General features: G+C 41.7%; 1 protein-coding gene across 4 annotated transcripts in view; it reads left to right on the top strand.

Annotated features, from left to right (window-relative positions):
- The window catches only part of Zswim6 (zinc finger, SWIM-type containing 6), a 167,724-nt gene that overhangs the window by 136,997 nt on the left and 14,075 nt on the right, over positions 1-16,652 (top strand). For 3 of the 4 annotated variants that reach the window (XR_010063737.1, XM_039103499.2, XM_063282687.1), the window contains exons 5-9: positions 6,662-6,841; positions 10,918-11,094; positions 11,372-11,518; positions 14,537-14,683; positions 16,287-16,547. Coding sequence is in view for 3 of the 4 variants with exons in the window: in XM_039103499.2 (XP_038959427.2) it covers positions 6,662-6,841; positions 10,918-11,094; positions 11,372-11,518; positions 14,537-14,683; positions 16,287-16,547 (912 nt within the window). In the remaining variant the exon portion in view is untranslated. Of the gene's footprint in view, positions 1-6,661; positions 6,842-10,118; positions 10,250-10,917; positions 11,095-11,371; positions 11,519-14,536; positions 14,684-16,286; positions 16,548-16,652 lie in introns of those variants that run through there. The other variant, XM_063282688.1, reaches the window with a different exon arrangement.

The following is a 16,652-nucleotide window of genomic DNA, read 5'->3' as shown; positions in this document are numbered from 1 at the left end:
CAGCTCTTTCATCTCCTGAGTGATTTATTTGAATTTGATTATTTGAGCTAATGATACTCGTGCACGAGTTCTCTGTGGTGGAGGCTCATCCTCTGTACTGCAGGGTGAAGCAGTGTGTCTGGGCTGTACTTTATATGACCAAAGTAGCACCTCATGTGGTCAGATACCTCCTAGAAGGGCATAGGATTGTCCCTGGTTGAGAGCCATTGTTGTGATTGTAGGGTCGAATTTTAGAAAGAGAAAAATACAGCAGTAAGTAAGGCTAATGCCCTGTACCTTGATGCACACACCAAGTCATCATATGATAGATGGATTGATTGTCTGTGCTGATCATTTCTTTAAAGGGTCCAAGTGAGGTTGCACCATTTTATTAGTCATGCGTATTTGATGAGTTCTTGGCCCTTGTTTTTCTGGTAGGATTTCAATACACCTATAGTAGCAATTCAGCCTGATAAGTTTATACGGTGGTACCCTTTATACCTCCAGGAATAAGTCATTGATCAATCTCTGTCAGTGGATGGCACCAGATAGATGGGGGCCATTCGTTTTCTACCCAAATGCAGAATTATCTACTATCCTCAAAATGGAGTCAAAGCTGCTTATAAAATGGAGTCTCTCGAGTTAAGGTAAAGACTGAAAAAAAAAATCAATTTTCCACATTTTGTGTAACTTAGAACAGGGCACATCCTAATTTTACCAATAACAGAGAATAAAGTCTTACAAATTTAATATTATAGTTTGCTAGACTGACTAGTTAATTTTTTATTTCAGACAAAATTCTATCCAGTAGTTACAAATATAAAAGCACCAAGATTACCACATTTAAAAACAGATACTCATCTATGGCAAGTAAGCGGCCAGTAATTGACTTTTCCATTTCATAATTTAGCAAGTTTTTAAGTGCTTAGCAGTTGTGATAGACTAGGGTCGCCACTGACTGTTTGCTTTTCTCTTTGCAGAATGATGTCAGTGTTTCTTCTGCTGGGTCTGGGAAAATTTTATCAGTTGGAATAAGCTGTGGGTCAAAACTTTAATAAGAGAGCAGCAGTGTCTATTTGTGGAGTTTCTGTGTGAAATGTGGCTGTCTGAGGCTTGGTGAAGTCTATAGTTGGCAGAAACCTAAGTGTAAAACTCCTATGAATTAAGCGGAAATTATTGTCCCTTTGTTTCAGTTAGGGAACTGGGACCACAGAGGCTCAGGAGAGTCCTTCAGACTTGTCTGGAAACGCTTGCTTTTAACCGAATCTCACCACTGTCCCACTGGATCCTTGAAAGAGTTAGTATTTCAGAGAAGCCATAGAGCAGGGTTTAATCATTAAAGAACTTTACTCTCACAGCTACAAATACTTCAGGCACATTGGAGGGAAAGGAGATAAATGCTCGGAGTGGGACCCTGAATTAATAAAATTTGGAGAATGACTTATTCAATTTGGTTAATTTGGTTATTAAAGCTAATTACAACCTTTGTAGTGATGACTGTTAAGACAAAAAGCCACATCTCTCATGGCACTAAACTTGAGTCTAGCATTAAGAACACCCATTCTGGATGAAACCTCTTTTTAAGGAGTTGAGCAATAAAAGAACATTTCAAGCAAATTAATAGACTTAGATTTTTGAAAAAAAAAAAGTGTCTCCTTCCATAAAATGGAAATTCTCTAGTTAGGGAAATGCCAGCATGAAAGTTCAAGGCAAGTTTTTTATGAAATTCTCTTCCTCTGGTCATATAGAAATCCTCGTTGAAATGAACCAAGAATACTTAGGGTCTTGTGTTAAGGGCTCCTAGGCTCTCTGGGTTTGACCCTTGTCATGGCTACAGTCAGAGTCTCTGTAACCATCCCAGCTTCCCATGTTGGCATCTAAACTGTTGGCCACTAAGAAGCTAAGCCTTTGGAGGTGACTGGACCATAAGATCTCGTGGATAAAAGTAACGCCTTCTGAGAGAACCCTGGCGGAGACGTGCCAGTGTGCCTTGTGGGGATGCCTCAGGAAGGTACCGAGTCCTGGAAGGTCCAGTCGCTGGATGCTGAAGTCCTGAGACCTTGCTCCTGCCCTTTGGCCTCTTCTCCTGGCTGTGAAATGTTGCTAAAGCAACCAAACTGACTCAAGGCACTCTACATGGAGATAGTAATAGATTTGCAGAGAATTACTATAATGAGTTGATGGGATATGCTTGCAGGTTTTAAATAATGTAACTGGTAGCAGGTAGTGGGCATCCGAATAAATGGCAACTCGTTTGGTTTTTCCTTCAGTAGTAGGGAGCACATTCAGGGCCTTGTGTTACAAATGTTGACCATACTATGACTATACTAGTCATTCTATACTGTGAACACTACAGAAACATCATTGAAATGTGGATTTCACTGACCAGAGTGCATTTGCATCTGTGTATCCATGGTTAGTTTGTTGTTATAGGGCTATACCACGGTCTTTTGACCCGATCACTAGTTGAAGAGCATTCAGATTGTCCATTGCTGTTGCCGTTGCCTCAGTCAGACTTCCATAAGCATGTATTTCCAGGCGTGTTTTTAATTCTGCTGGGCAAATGTGGGAATGAGTTCTGGATCCTGTTGTAAAGGGTCTTGCAGGTGGCTGTCCACTTCTTCCTGCTGCCTCAGCAGTTCACACGGTAGGTTCCGCCTCCTTGCCTGCAGTTATTACTGCCTTGTCTCCTTGTCGCACCGTGAGTGTAACTTACATTTTCCTAGTAGCTAATAATGCTGAGCACATTTGTCTGTCTGTTTCTTCAGACAGCCCACTCTTTATTTTCTCTTTAATTAAATATCTTTCTACAGTTTTCTTCGCCACTTTTTAACAAACACTTCATAGAATATTGGTGTGGAAATTCCTGTCCACGAGTAGCTCCCTCCTCACCAGTGCTCTCTGCACCTGCAGTGTATTTGTTCGACCACTGAGCTGATACTGACACCTTTTCCCTCAATGCTTGTCGCACTTCAGGAGAGTTGACACTAAGTGCTGTACACTTCCTGGGTTTAATGACTGTGGTGGCGTATGCCTGCCTCTGAACTCTTCTACTCTGAGTAGTTTCACCATCTTAAATGTTTTCTGTCCTCTTCCCATTTTGATGCCTTTCTTTCCCTTAGTTCCCAGAGCAACCACTGATATCCCTCCCCCAGCTCCATTAGCTTGCCTTTTCCAGACGTCCCCTGGCTCAAACGCTGTCCTATGGAGGCTTTTGGATTGGTTTCCTCTAGCAGCGATTCCTCACTCTTACATGCTCGGCTCACTGTGTCGGTTTGTACAGTTTTCTTCATGACTGTTGAGAAGGCTGTGTGTACCTTGATGGTTGCTCATTGTCACAACTGTGACTTGAGGATTCCTTCCCCGGGTGTGTGACTCCTTGTCATTCCCTCATCTTTGTGGAACAGTTCTTAGTGTGCTCAAAGCCCATTTCATCTTTTGCCTTTCATGGACTGCCCTTTTGGTACTCTGGCTACTACTTCTTACCTAGCTCGAGATACTTTACTGGAAGCTTTGTGGCCTTAAGCTTGATATTTAGGTGTGTGGTCGCCTTTGATTTATTTTACGTGGTTGATAGTGTTGGGGCAGTTGCTAATTTTCTGTGCACGTGTTCTGTCAATTACTGACAGAGGAGATGAAAGTCTACAGATAAGCTGAAACATTTCTGATGTTCCTTACAGTTCCGATTATTTTTGCTGGGATGTTAAGGCCTTGAGTACAGCCTAGGATTCTCTCTAGGAAGAACGTTTATCATCATGCAATGTCTGACTCCACACCTGTCCTTAAGTCTACAACAAAGTCCCTCCCCCTTACTTTGACACAGTCTTCCTTTTTAGTCCCTTTACATTTATCATCATATATTACGGATGCCATTATATTGGTTCTTAGCCTTTAATCTGGCTTGATTGCCCCTTTTAATTGGTGATTAGAACGTATGATACAAACACACACACACACACACACACACACACACACACACATTTGATAGAGCTAAGAATCGAACCCGTGGCCCTGCACATCATTTCTGTTATTTATTCTTAGACAGTCAGCTTTCTTTTTGGTGTTATTTCTCTTTAATCAGGAATACTTGGCTTGAGCGTTTTTCTAAAATAGATCTTGTAGCAGTGAATGCTGTGGTTCCCTTGTTCTGAGAATATCTGGGTCTCCCCGTGTTTCCTAGGTGATAGATCTTGTCACTGCCCATAGAATTGGTCATTGGCTTTCCAGCTCCTTTTAACACTCAACAGATAATGTTCATTGGATCCTGCCCTGTGTGCATGGTTTGTTTGTTTGTTTGTTTGTTTGTTTGTTTGTTTTTTCGGCGCTTTGTTTATTTTTTATTTCGCTTTTCAGCAATTTGAGTTTGCTATGGTTGGTCATGGTTCTCTCTGAGCTGACCCTTTTCTGAGGTTGACTTAAGCTGTTTAGATCTCTAAATTAATATCATTCTGAAAATCTGAACAGGTTTTAGTAATTATTTCTTCCAGGGTCTTTTACTTCTCATCTTGTAACCCAGTGACACAGATGTTAACCAACCTTTGCCATTTGCCTACCTGTTTAAGAGTCTATTGAGTGTCATCTAGTTGGTCTTCTGTTCGTCCCACGAGGTCGCCCCTCCCCTAGGTTCACTCTTTTCCTATGCTGTCTCTTCAGTTTTTGGTCTCATTTGATACATTTGTTTCACATACTGTTTTTTACTTACAGAATTTCTGTCTGGTTCTTTTTCATAGTTTGCATTTCATTACTGAGGATGATGTCGTGTTTTTTTTCCTTAACTGCTTTTACCTGCATGTAGCAGAAGACAGTTACTGTTACTATCAAGTCTCTAATGCTGACATCTTGCTCATCCTACCTGACATCTGTTGGAGTTTCTCTTCAGAGCTGACACATTTTCCTGTTTCTTTGTAGACAGTTTAACATCAGAATTTGATTAAAACTCCCTAGAGAGTGAAAAAGTGAAAACAACCAACCAAGGTGATGAGACCATAACCTGTCACAGCACTTTTGGCTGAGGGCTGCAGTGTCAGTGGTCTGAGGCACCGCCGTTGTGCCTTGCTTCTGTCCCATGTGCATGCTGTGGTGAGGACTTGGACAGCCCCCCTCACCGTCTCTGAGCTGGGCTTTTCCTTTCCAAGACTTGCTGGGGGAAAATCAAGTTTCAGGTTTTTCATGCATCCGCCCGTGTAGAGCTCCTTGAGTGAACCTATTATCTGACATCAAGTCCAGGAGGAGAAGAAATGCAGGTGAGGAGCAGTGGAAACCGCAGTCCTGTGGGCCACCTGATGTCTTAGGTCCTCTCTTGGACCAGCTCACTTCCGCTCACTTCTCAGAGCCCTTGGGTTTCTGCTTCTCATTTGTCCAGAGGTTTTCCTTGTAATCACTGGGAGGAAGAGACACTGTGGTGAACTTAGTCCATCTTGGCTGACCATATGTTGTTTCTAACTGGCAATTTGAAAGTTTTAAAATGTAGATTGTAAATACCTGTGGCTTAGACAAGCTGAAGCTGTTTTGTTTTGTTTTGTTTTTTTAACTTTGTATATTTTATTTTTCCAGTTTTAAGTTTTTAAGCTATTTTACATTTACAGCACCAGGTTCAGGAAGTATGAAAGACTGTTGTGCATTGCTTCTGGGCAAAGCAAACAGCGTCCACCTAGTTCATTGCTACCTTTCTTACCCAGCTGACAGAGACTAAACAAAGCCACAGACATCCGCACGTGTCTCCCTAGAGAAGACATGTTGTGAATGTTGGAAGGCATTGGTATCACCTTATTTAGAAATTAATAGTTTTACATGTGCGAAATATTTATGCTAACCACCTTTTGAAACTATGCAGAAAGCATAAATTCACCATTATTTTATTTAAATAATGAGGTATTTCTTTCCCTTGAATTCATCTGTACTTTTCCTTCTGGAAAAACTAGGGAAAGCTTTACTAGTATGTCTCTCGGCATTTAGTGGTTATATGAAGATTGGGACCTGTGAGATGGCTTAGGAAAGTGTGCTTAATGGAACTTACTTTTTGTTTTGTTCTGTTTTGTTGTCTCTGAGACAGTACTTCACTGGTCTGGAACTCACTGTGTACCACAAGCTCCCTCAAGACTTGTGAGTCTCCTGCCTTAGCTTCCCAAGTGATAGCTGTGTGTCATCAGACCTGCCTTTGAGTTTTATTCGTAAATGATTCATTTTATTGACGTCTAAACTTGAACTCTTACTCCATTTACATGTGTGTGTGCATGTATGAGAATGCATGTACACACATGCACATAATTATGGATACTATAATGCTTGAAATTCTTGTAAGGAGGCTAGGAATGTATGTCCATACTGTAGTCTTATTCTTTTATTATACAAAGATATTCTTTGACAGTAAGTTTGATTTGGGAGAAGAATGAAGCAGAATAGTATATCGCAGTGCCAGTGTGCATACTGTGTTTAAATTGAACCCTGTGATTGAGGTCACTGGCTTTAATATGGAAAGTATACTGAAAGTAAGAAGGGATGGCAGAGCTAGTGTGTAAGGGCTCATTGGTCCTCATTTAAACGTAGAGTCTGGGATATCTCCTGTCAGGTGACCTGGCAGGATCCTTGTCCATCTTGACTTGATTCAGATTTTGTCTTTAGCTGTTAGTCGTGAACATCTTTATAATGTTTGAAATGCATGTCTTTGTCCTCTTTAAACTAGGTGCTCTGTGGATGTGTATCGTGTTAAACCCCCACTGTAAGTTGGAGCAAAAGGCCAGTTGGCTGAAACAGCTGAGAAAATGGAACAGTGTTGATGTCTGTCCGTGGGAAGATGGAAATCATGGTGGTGAATTGCCCAACCTAACCAATGCTCTGCCTCAGGGTGCAAATGCCAACCCAGGTGAGCCCACACTGCTATCCTGCCCCTTCCCGCCTGCTTCACTGGGCACACGTTTGTAATGTTAACAGATAATGGCCGGGGACTTACATAATTCAAGGACATCCATGGTGGTTTTGAATGCGTGCATGAGTTTTGATTGTAACTAGGAACATCGTATGCTTTCTAAAATAACACAATGCAGATAGATATGATAATCCTACATATTAGTGGGGATTAAAAGGATCCACTAATTGTTTAGTTTGAATTTTACATTTTAATTACAAATACAGGGTAGGGAAGTGTCGCATTACTGTGTAAAAACTGTTGAGATGCCTGAGGAACGTATTTGCTGACTTTTTTGGTCAGTTCATATTCAGACTTAATGTGTGTACTTAATTGCTTTAGACTATAGCATGGGTCTGTGAGCTAAGGGCCTTGTGTTACTCCTGGCATTTGCATCAGGGAACTTGACTGTGAGGAGATTGTGTAGTTTATTTGGTCCCACCCAGAGGTGAACAGTGCCCTCAGTCTCAGACAACCAAGAAATGTTTCCACCTGTTTCCAGAATAATCCATAACTTTATCCTGTAGTTTCAGTTTCTCTTCTGTCTTTTAAAAACAAACTACTCCTTGGCTTCACTTTCGTCTGTGAGATGTTACTGCATTTTTTGGTCTTTTTCAAAATCACATTCTTAACTTGTTAAGTCTTGGACAAATCTGCTGTTAGTAATTTGTACCAATATTCTTGAATTTTATGCTTGGTGGGGGATTTGAAAGTGATTTAAATCACACGATAGAAGCAGGGTTGGAATTAGCATTGGAAGGATCCCGAATCATGCATTCTTTGCTGATCAACAGAGGAGTTGCTATTCCTAAAGAGAATGCTATGCAGTGTGCGGAGGTCAAATGTGGTGATAGCAAAGTGTTTCGGTCTTTACCGAGAATGTCCTCAGGGACTTGCCCATCAAGGAGAGGTTTCGGGACCTAGAAGATGATCGTCAGGCTGTTTTAACTGGAGATATTTGCCTTGGGAATTCAGTGTTTGAAGTCCATCCTGTCTGTAACATGTTCATGACGATGTTACTTAATAATTAAATGTAGCCCTCAGATCTCCATTTTTTTTTCTAAGTTGTCGAGTTTAATTGGTCAACGTTTATTCTTTCATTGCTAGAGAAGTGTTCTTTGATGTCTACCTACGTGATATCTTTAATCTTCTGTTTTTATAATTGGAGGTTTTCTGAGTTTTGGTTGCTGCTATTTTGGGGAGACTGTCACTTTGACATCCTACAGTTTTACATTTGACTTTCTGGTTCTGATGTTACTTTTGATTTAATATGAAAATTCTGTAGATACTGGATGGCAGCTGGAGAGATGGCTCAGTGTTTAAGAGCAGTGCTCTTTCAGAGGACATGCCTTTGGTGCCCAGCACTCACATAGTAACTTGCAACCATGTGTTACTCTAGTTCTATGGGATCTAATGCCCTCTGCTGGCTTCGTGGTACCAGGCCTGTGCACAGTACATAGGCACACAAGGAGGTAAAACACCAAAATATAAGAAGAAAAAATGATCTAGCTTTCAGGACAAACCAGGGCAACAGCTCGTTTCCGTTACTGTTTGACTTTGGCAGGGTAAAGCCATGTCTGCATTTAGTCCAAAGGCAGTGCCGTGACTTTTGTGCCTAAGGGTACCTGCTTTTTAACAGACACTCAGTCCTTTCTGAGGGGTTGTGAGAAGAACCATTGCTTCCAAGGGGTGGTGGCTACCATACCTGCCGAGCGTGTAGTTGCTCGCACCTGGAACCACCACCTCGCTGTTCTCTCTAGAGGAGAGCCTGGGCACTGACGGGCTCAACCTAGTAGCTGAGGCATCACACGGAGCTCACTGTGCGTCTGGGAGTTAAGAGTGCACACACAGGCCTTCGGACGCCCACCATGGCTGGGGGATTAGTTAAGCTTAGTGAACAACATCTGGATCCTTCTCTTTCAGGAGGGCTTTTTAAGATTATAGAGTGAAAGCCTGCCTGCCTGTCTTTTTTGTTTTTTGTTTTAAAAAATAAGAATTCACCTTTTACTTTCCCAATTTTCCCATTTTTTTGTTATATGCTATTTTTTAAATACTTAAGAGTTTGTGTATATCTATTTTTGTGCTCATCATGGTCATTTAAATACAATTTTGTGAAAGTTTAGCCTTTTTTGGTGACTCTCGGTTCTGTTGGTATCTTGGAGCAAACCAGTGTGTGTTCTCTACTTCTCTCTGTACTGCGACGAAACAGTGACAGTTCCTTTCATTCTCTAACGAAACCATAGCACATGCTTGGATTACTGTCATAGTCAGAGAGCCACATCAGTACTTGAACACTAACTCACGGTCACAGCATGTATAATAGCAGGTTGCCATTTTGTAGTCTCTTCAGTTTTAAGTTTTACCTTGCAACTTGAAGTAAAGAAAACAAATACTAAGACCACTTTAAAATACCTAGGAAAATTCCTTAAAATTCTTTTAAAAATTATAAAAATTCAAGGAAACTTGAATTTTTGGATATTTAACTAGGAGAGGTTGTAAAATTTTTTCCCTCCTGGGAGTAGCACATTTATCCTGATTGACAAAAGGCAGTTAAACGTTGGATCCATCCCTCTAGTTTTACAGAATGGTTATCCATCTGCTGCTAGCAAGGATCCTGGCCAGGAGTCACAGCAGATAGTCACCTGCACCTCTGTATCTGTCATGTGTGCACTTCAGTATGTCTTCCCTCTAGATACGGATCACTAAGTTGATATGAGACCACTCTGAAGTGTGGTGTCTTTGTGAACTTACCAACAGCCATTGCAAATGGCTGCATTGGCTAATCCTGTAGTAAAGGTGTGTTTGACTCTTGGCAGTGCTTGTGTGCCAGACTGTGACAAGTCATGGCTTAGTTCCCTCAGCAGGACAGAGCCCAGGTAGATGGGTCCACCAGGCTGATCTTGTCAGCATGGCTGCAGCCCCTGTGTATAGTTTGCCTTTTGTCTGCTCAGATAGAGGTCCAGGGACTGGAAGTTAAAACCTTGCCGTAAAGGAAGCTCCTCATTTTGCATCTTATTTAGTTGAGTCTTAGAGAGCAACGAAGGGGGCTATCCTTGAGCACAGTTAAGTATACGAAAGTGAAACGGTTCAGTGCAGGCTTGTGCCACAGTTGAAGGTATGTTTGGCGTTGGGGCCCAAGGGGCGGGAGTTCCTGTAGTCTCTTTAGGAGTTGAATAATCCAAGGAGCTGAGGTGAGAATATCCTTTATTCCCCAAACATTTCTTTTCTTCGTCAGGTCCTGAACCTTGAACCCCCTTCGGACTGTATGCTTCTGCTCTCTTGTGATGCCCCGGCATACACTATGCTGGGGACATCACACCAGTCATGGAACCTGCCCAGGAGTCAGGAGACAGCCTGTAGGGCAAGGTAAGTGCGCTGGTTTGTTTTGTAGCTATGTTGTGTGGCTTTGTGAACTGTTAACCAGATGCATTTATGCCCTTTGGGATATAAAGTGGCATTTCATCATTATATCCCAAGAAGCATAATAGTTTTAATTGTGCAAAACCGCACAATATAGTTAAAAAATACAACCAAAAGCACAACCCTTACGCATATTTTGAAGGCTGACTGCATCCTCCTGTAAGGTTCCATGGCTGGTGTCGCATCTCTTGCATAGTGTTTGTGAGAGCTGTGGATCCCATCAGGGGCAGCCCAACACAGCACCTCAGAAGTAGGGAGCAGTGAGTTTTCCTGTGATTTTTTTTTTTAATATTTTAAAGCCAAGTGCCTCTTTTGCGTATATTTGGCTGGAGACTAGACATGACAATTCTTTTTGCAGGATGCCTTTAACCATAGCTTTAATGGCCGCAGAGTGTTTGCGTTTGATAAAGCAAGTAAATGACTGGAAACTTTAGGCTCACTGCCTTCTAGCACTTAGGATGTGAGGCTGTTCATTCACCCTCCACCCTTCTCTTAGCGGGTGCAGGACAGTGTGTGTGGGTGTGTTCATGAACATCTGGCCGCAGAATGGTATGACTGATTTATTCACATGTGAATAATAGCTGACACGGCTTTCTGAATTGTGGAAAAAACAGATTCATCGAACAGGCCTCATCGGACAGTGTTCACCAGAGCCATCGAGGCCTGTGACCTCCACTGGCAGGACAGCCACTTGCAGCACATTATCAGCAGTGACCTGTACACCAACTACTGTTACCATGACGACACTGAAAACTCCCTCTTTGACTCCCGGGGGTGGCCCCTCTGGCATGGTAAGTGGCCAAACTGGAAAAACATTTCCATGACTTACTCCTTTGTTTAGTTTCTATAGCATTATTAGAGTGGGAGGTAGAGAACCGAGGTATTCAATGGGCGACAGATGAATGCTTGGCACAGGGGTCTGAAATTTCCATTCAGATCCAAGTTCAAAACAGGTTTCCTATATCTTCTTCTGTGGCACTTGGGGAGAAACATCTACTGTAGCAGCCTGCTTTTATGGATGGATCTGACAGCAGCCACTTTACCCCATTTCTGGGTTTCTGTTTGTAGAACACGTTCCTACAGCCTGTGCAAGAGTGGATGCATTACGTTCTCACGGGTACCCCAGAGAAGCCCTGAGACTAGCGATAGCTATTGTGAACACATTACGACGACAGCAGCAGAAGCAGTTGGAAATGTTCCGGACTCAAAAAAAAGGTGATTATGAAAGAGATGGTCTCTGTTGGCATGGGCTTCTGGGTGAGGATGGAACTTGGTTTCACGTTCTGCTGGAAGAGATGATGGGGTTTTGAAAGCACAACCATAGAAATGGTTTTATTCACCACTCTAAAAATGTTTGATATAAGACACTCGTGGTATGCCACCGTACATATCAGATACCCATAAGCTAAAGACACATGAAAAAATTTAATTTGATAACATATCTATAATGATAAAATCTTTTGGTTTTGGTTGAATGTTAAAAGTAGAAAAAAAATCCTAATTTTTTAAGGTGATTTTTATTTTTTGAACAGCTGATGATCTGTCTGGATCATCTAAAATGGAAGCCAGACATCATCTTAGTGTTTTAGTTCAAACTCTTAAGAATTCTACAGCAGCTGCCCATCCTTAAATCCCAGCAGCATGTCTCGGGTGGCACCCTTAGCTGATGACTACTGTCTGTTTCTGAGGTCCCTCTTCTGTACAGCCGGTCTCAACATGGGGTGGAGGTGGGCTGTCTTTAAGAGTACTAAGATCAACCAACTAATTCCTAGAAAGTCTGAAGCAAGGCCTGGCATTCTATATTTTTATAGCCATAGTAATCTGTGTTTGAGGACTTGTTACTTGTTGAAAGTGATCGGAAGAGAAATCCCTGTTTGGTGTGTTGGCTGGTTGGTTGGTTTCTCAAGGTCTACAAATGACATTTGATGAGCTATCAACTGACAGGACACCTTAACTTGTCTTTACCTCAGTTTATTAGTTGATTAGTCTTCTCATTTTGAATAAGCATCATAGTAGTGACAACAAAGGCTGTTAGTGGCTCTCAGCTTGCGGATTGAGAGGGAGATAGACACATCTGCTTTTCCTAGTTGCACACTCGTTCCTCCTGTAAGCAAATGTTTCTTGGGGTGACTTGCTTTGCTCTAATTTTTTTTTAAATTATGAACAGTTACAGTTATATTTACTGTTGGCTCTTATTATTAGTTGTGTTTTTAATCCATTGATCCTTAGACATGCCTTGAATACAGATAATAATGAAAAGTTGTTGGAATAAGCTGGAGGTTAGCAAGTGCTGGCTCTAACTTTCAATTTCCTGTATGGTGAAACTACTGGTGTGTGTAGGCTGGCACTGTCAGTCACTGTGCAAAGAATTCCAGAGTTACAGTTTGAACCACAGAAAGGGCAGTGCAGATCAGACTGGATGTCAGTGGCCTCGATATGCAACGACTCTGCTCATTCTCCTGAAATGCATTACTGCTAGACCCTGTAGACAGCGTCTCTGAAATCCACTTCCTCTAAACACGTGGATTGTGTCTGGTCCAGGTATTTGCTTCTGAACTGTATAAAGGATAGCTTTCAAACTAAGAGGATGCACAGAACTTCGTTTAATGTCAAAAGAATTGGTTCTGGATGATCCTAGAAACCATGTAAATTTTTCTGAGGAATTTTAGTTTTAAATTCTGTTTTGTAAAATTGTTCCATTTAAGAAACAAAAAGTAAAAATGTTAAAGAAATCACGTTGGGGACCGGCAGTGGGGAGGGGAGCAGCGGGGCGGGGGCAAAACACAGAAAGGAAGGAAGGAAGGAAGGAAGGAAGGAAGGAAGGAAAGAAAGAAAGAAATCACATTGGGTTTGACCAGTGCGATTTGCCTCAGAGTCAGGTGTGCTATAGCCCAGGCCTGGGCCATCTCAGACACATTCTGTATCATCCTGCAAGTGATGAAACTTGTTTCTGGCAGTTCTTGAGTGTTGTTAGGACTGTGTATCTGTCCCTGATTTGCTGTTGTTTATTCTAATATTAGAATGGACCTTAATATTAGGTGTTGCTTACAGTTACTTGTAAATGGACCGAGGTTAGTGAATGTAGTGTCTGAGTATTTCAGTTCCCTTGGTGTTACTTGTCAGCTTTCTGATTCTGAAAGAAAATAACCTCTCCCTCTCTTTAAAAGTTTGTTTCTTAGAAATCTCTCTCCTGCCTGTAGATTTGTCTGCACAGTTCTCCTAACCATATACAATTTCTAAACCAAGCATCCAGAGTTAGCCGAACCAGAGAGTGTGGCTGTTGCTTCTCATCTTGTACTTGTTACACATGTGAAAGCCAGTGGCCAAAACCAAGGGAATGATGACCTTTCTGAGGACTCTAGAGTGCAGCTTGAATAAGATTTCATGTGCTGTTCTCATGCACTAAGAGTTAGTGATGTAAAATCAGAAGGCTTCCAAAGAAATGGTAAATTCATGGATGAGGCTTTGGCTGACTATGAGTCAGTTTGTTAATCTATGCTTCAGATAACTAGATTTTATTTTCTTTTAAGAAAGAGATGCTGTTTTATTATTTTGGTAAGCAGCTTTAAATAGCATTTTATAGTAGATCATACTGTAAAACATTTGCAGGGTTTCTTCTCAGCACTTTCCCACACAAGAGAGCTAACATTCTGTAAAGAAAATGAAAAAAGAAATTTTTTGTCAAAATCTAACTTGAGCTATAGCTCACTCTTGCTGAAGGTCCACTCTTAACCGGTCTCCCGGAAAGGAGAGCCACTGTGAAGTGATTGAACAGGGCTGGCATGAGGGTTGGTGTCAAACCCAGAGCGTCATTGCTCCACTTCTCATCGTGATGACCCAGTGAGTGCTGGTACGGTGGCCATGTGAAGATGTATCTCCTCATCTCTGCTGATTGTGCAAGGGCACAGAGGTAGCAGGATGAGCCCCTGTCTCTCCAGCAGGAGGACAGTCCTGTGAATGTTAGCACATGGTGTCGGGCACATGAGTTACACAGATGAGGGGAGCCATTCTTGGACTTGAGTGCCATTTAGATTGATTGACAGATGAACCTTTACAACTCATCAAGTGGACATTGTAGTACCTTCCAGCTGATAGATTTTTTAACTAATAAGGACCTTTCCATCTGAATTAATGACTAACTGTTCAGAGTGCTGCTATTAAATCAATCTGTATCACCCATATTGCTCTCCCGTCACCTCCGTCTCTCCATTTCTCCATTTCTTTTTTAAACAGAGCTGCCCCATAAAAGCGTAACCTCAGTAACCAATCTGGAAGGCTGGGTTGGACACCCCCTTGACCCCGTGGGCACTCTCTTCAGTAGCCTCATGGAAGCTTGCCACACTGACGATGAGGCCTTCTCTGGGTTCTCAGATTGTACAGGTAAAGTCATTGGCATTTGTTTGTTCCTTCTCTTTTCTAAACCCAAATGATGTTAGTCCTTGTCTTTCTTTATAGTATATATTTTAAATGATATATTTCTTTTTACTTTATGTATATTGGTATTTTGTATATATATACATATACATATACATATACATACACACACACAAACACACACACACACACACACACACACACACGAATAATAGTGTCGGATCCCCTGGAACTGGAGTTATAGACAGTGGTGGGCTGCCTTGTGGGAGCTTATACTTGAACCCAGGTCCTTTGGAAGAACAGTCAGGAGCCATCTCTCCAGCCCTTGGTATGTTGTATGAAGCCATGTAGTTAACAGGATCTGTGGGTTAGTGATAGTAAGCGCTAGGAAATAGGCACTCAAGCCTCAGGTGGGCCTCCCCCATGGCAGCATCTTCAGAATCAACATCTGGCAGTATTTGTCAGTGACCTGAACTCTTCTGGCACATGATCCTATATTAAGAATTTAATGGGGGGGAAAGTAAACAAAAGAATTTAATAACATTTATATGTGTTCAACCTTGATTATGATAAAGAAATAAATACGGCTATACACCATAGCTTTCAGGACTAGAATATTTAGTTGCTTTTCAAAGTTGTCTTTGCATGAAAAATGACTTAAATATTTTGAGACTAATTTTGGGAACTAGCAAATACCTTTCAAATGTTTGACACCATACATTCCATAACAGAGATTTCTCTTCAGTCTTGGAAATTCAGAATCATCCCTCAAAAGCTTACCTAAGGCAGAGCTGAGGAAGGGTAAGGACTGTCCTTTTGTTAGTGCCAGGATGAGATGAAACAAGTTTGACATTTTGTCTGTCTCAGTGTCGCCCTCAGCGGTTGCCTTCCTGAGTTGCAGGTGACCCGAGTTGTGTGGGGAGGGTGACAGGTGGGAGTCCGAATACCCTTTGCGACTGAATTAAATTTCACATTGACACTCCTGAACTGAGACAAGAGAATGCTTCTCTGGCATTGACTGACCTGGGATAACAAAAAGACCCTGAGTTGCACACGCTGTATTCTGTACTCATCACTAGAAATGTTAGTATTACAGAAAAAAGTATGAAAACATTGTTCACGCACATCTTTTTTTTTTTTTTTTTGGTTCTTTTTTTCGGAGTTGGGGACCGAACCCAAGGCCTTTCGCTTCCTAGGCAAGCGCTCTACCACTGAGCTAAATCCCCAACCCCTGTTCACGCACATCTTAAAGTATACCATTATAGTCATGTAATTTTTTTAACATTGACTTATTATTAGCATATATTAGTTATACAATATAATGAGTCTTATAACTCTGATGGCATGGAATTTTATTTTTGTTTAAAATCGTTTTCCACTCTTTAAGGTCCTTAGTACCCCACAAATCCTAATCCCACAAAACATACACTCTATCATCCATAGTCACAGTTTAAAATACACTAGAAAGCTTTGCATTCTAACATAAAAATTGGGTGTTCTGACTTTCTCCGAGTTAAGTGAGTTCAGTCACCAGTACTGATTAGAGCATGTAATTTGTGCCTGTCAGTAGCAAATGTAACTTAAGTACTCTCTTTGTGGCATTTTATAGACAACGTGGGACAGTGCAAATCCCTGGAGTACCACCATCTGCCTGCACACAAGTTCTTAGAAGAAGGGGAGTCCTATGTAACACTGGCTGTAGAGGTAGCCCTGATAGGCCTGGGGCAGCAGCGAATCATGCCTGACGGGCTGTACACACAAGAGAAGGTTTGCCGGAATGAGGAGCAGCTTATTTCTAAGCTTCAGGAAATCGAATTGGATGACACACTGGTGAAGATTTTTCGCAAGCAAGCAGTCTTCCTATTGGAAGGTAATGGGGTGCTAAAGGGGTGTGGTTTATGTGCTGATCTTTGTTCCGTTAAGAGCTCGGTGTGGATACATTAGATGTGGTAGGATAGATCCACAGACCACCTGA

The sequence above is a fragment of the Rattus norvegicus genome, chromosome 2 (genome assembly GCF_036323735.1).
Source record: "Rattus norvegicus strain BN/NHsdMcwi chromosome 2, GRCr8, whole genome shotgun sequence".
NCBI classification, from domain to species: domain Eukaryota; kingdom Metazoa; phylum Chordata; class Mammalia; order Rodentia; family Muridae; genus Rattus; species Rattus norvegicus.
The sequence above is the reverse complement of the archived record's forward strand: the minus strand, read 5'-3'. Positions and strand labels throughout refer to the sequence as shown.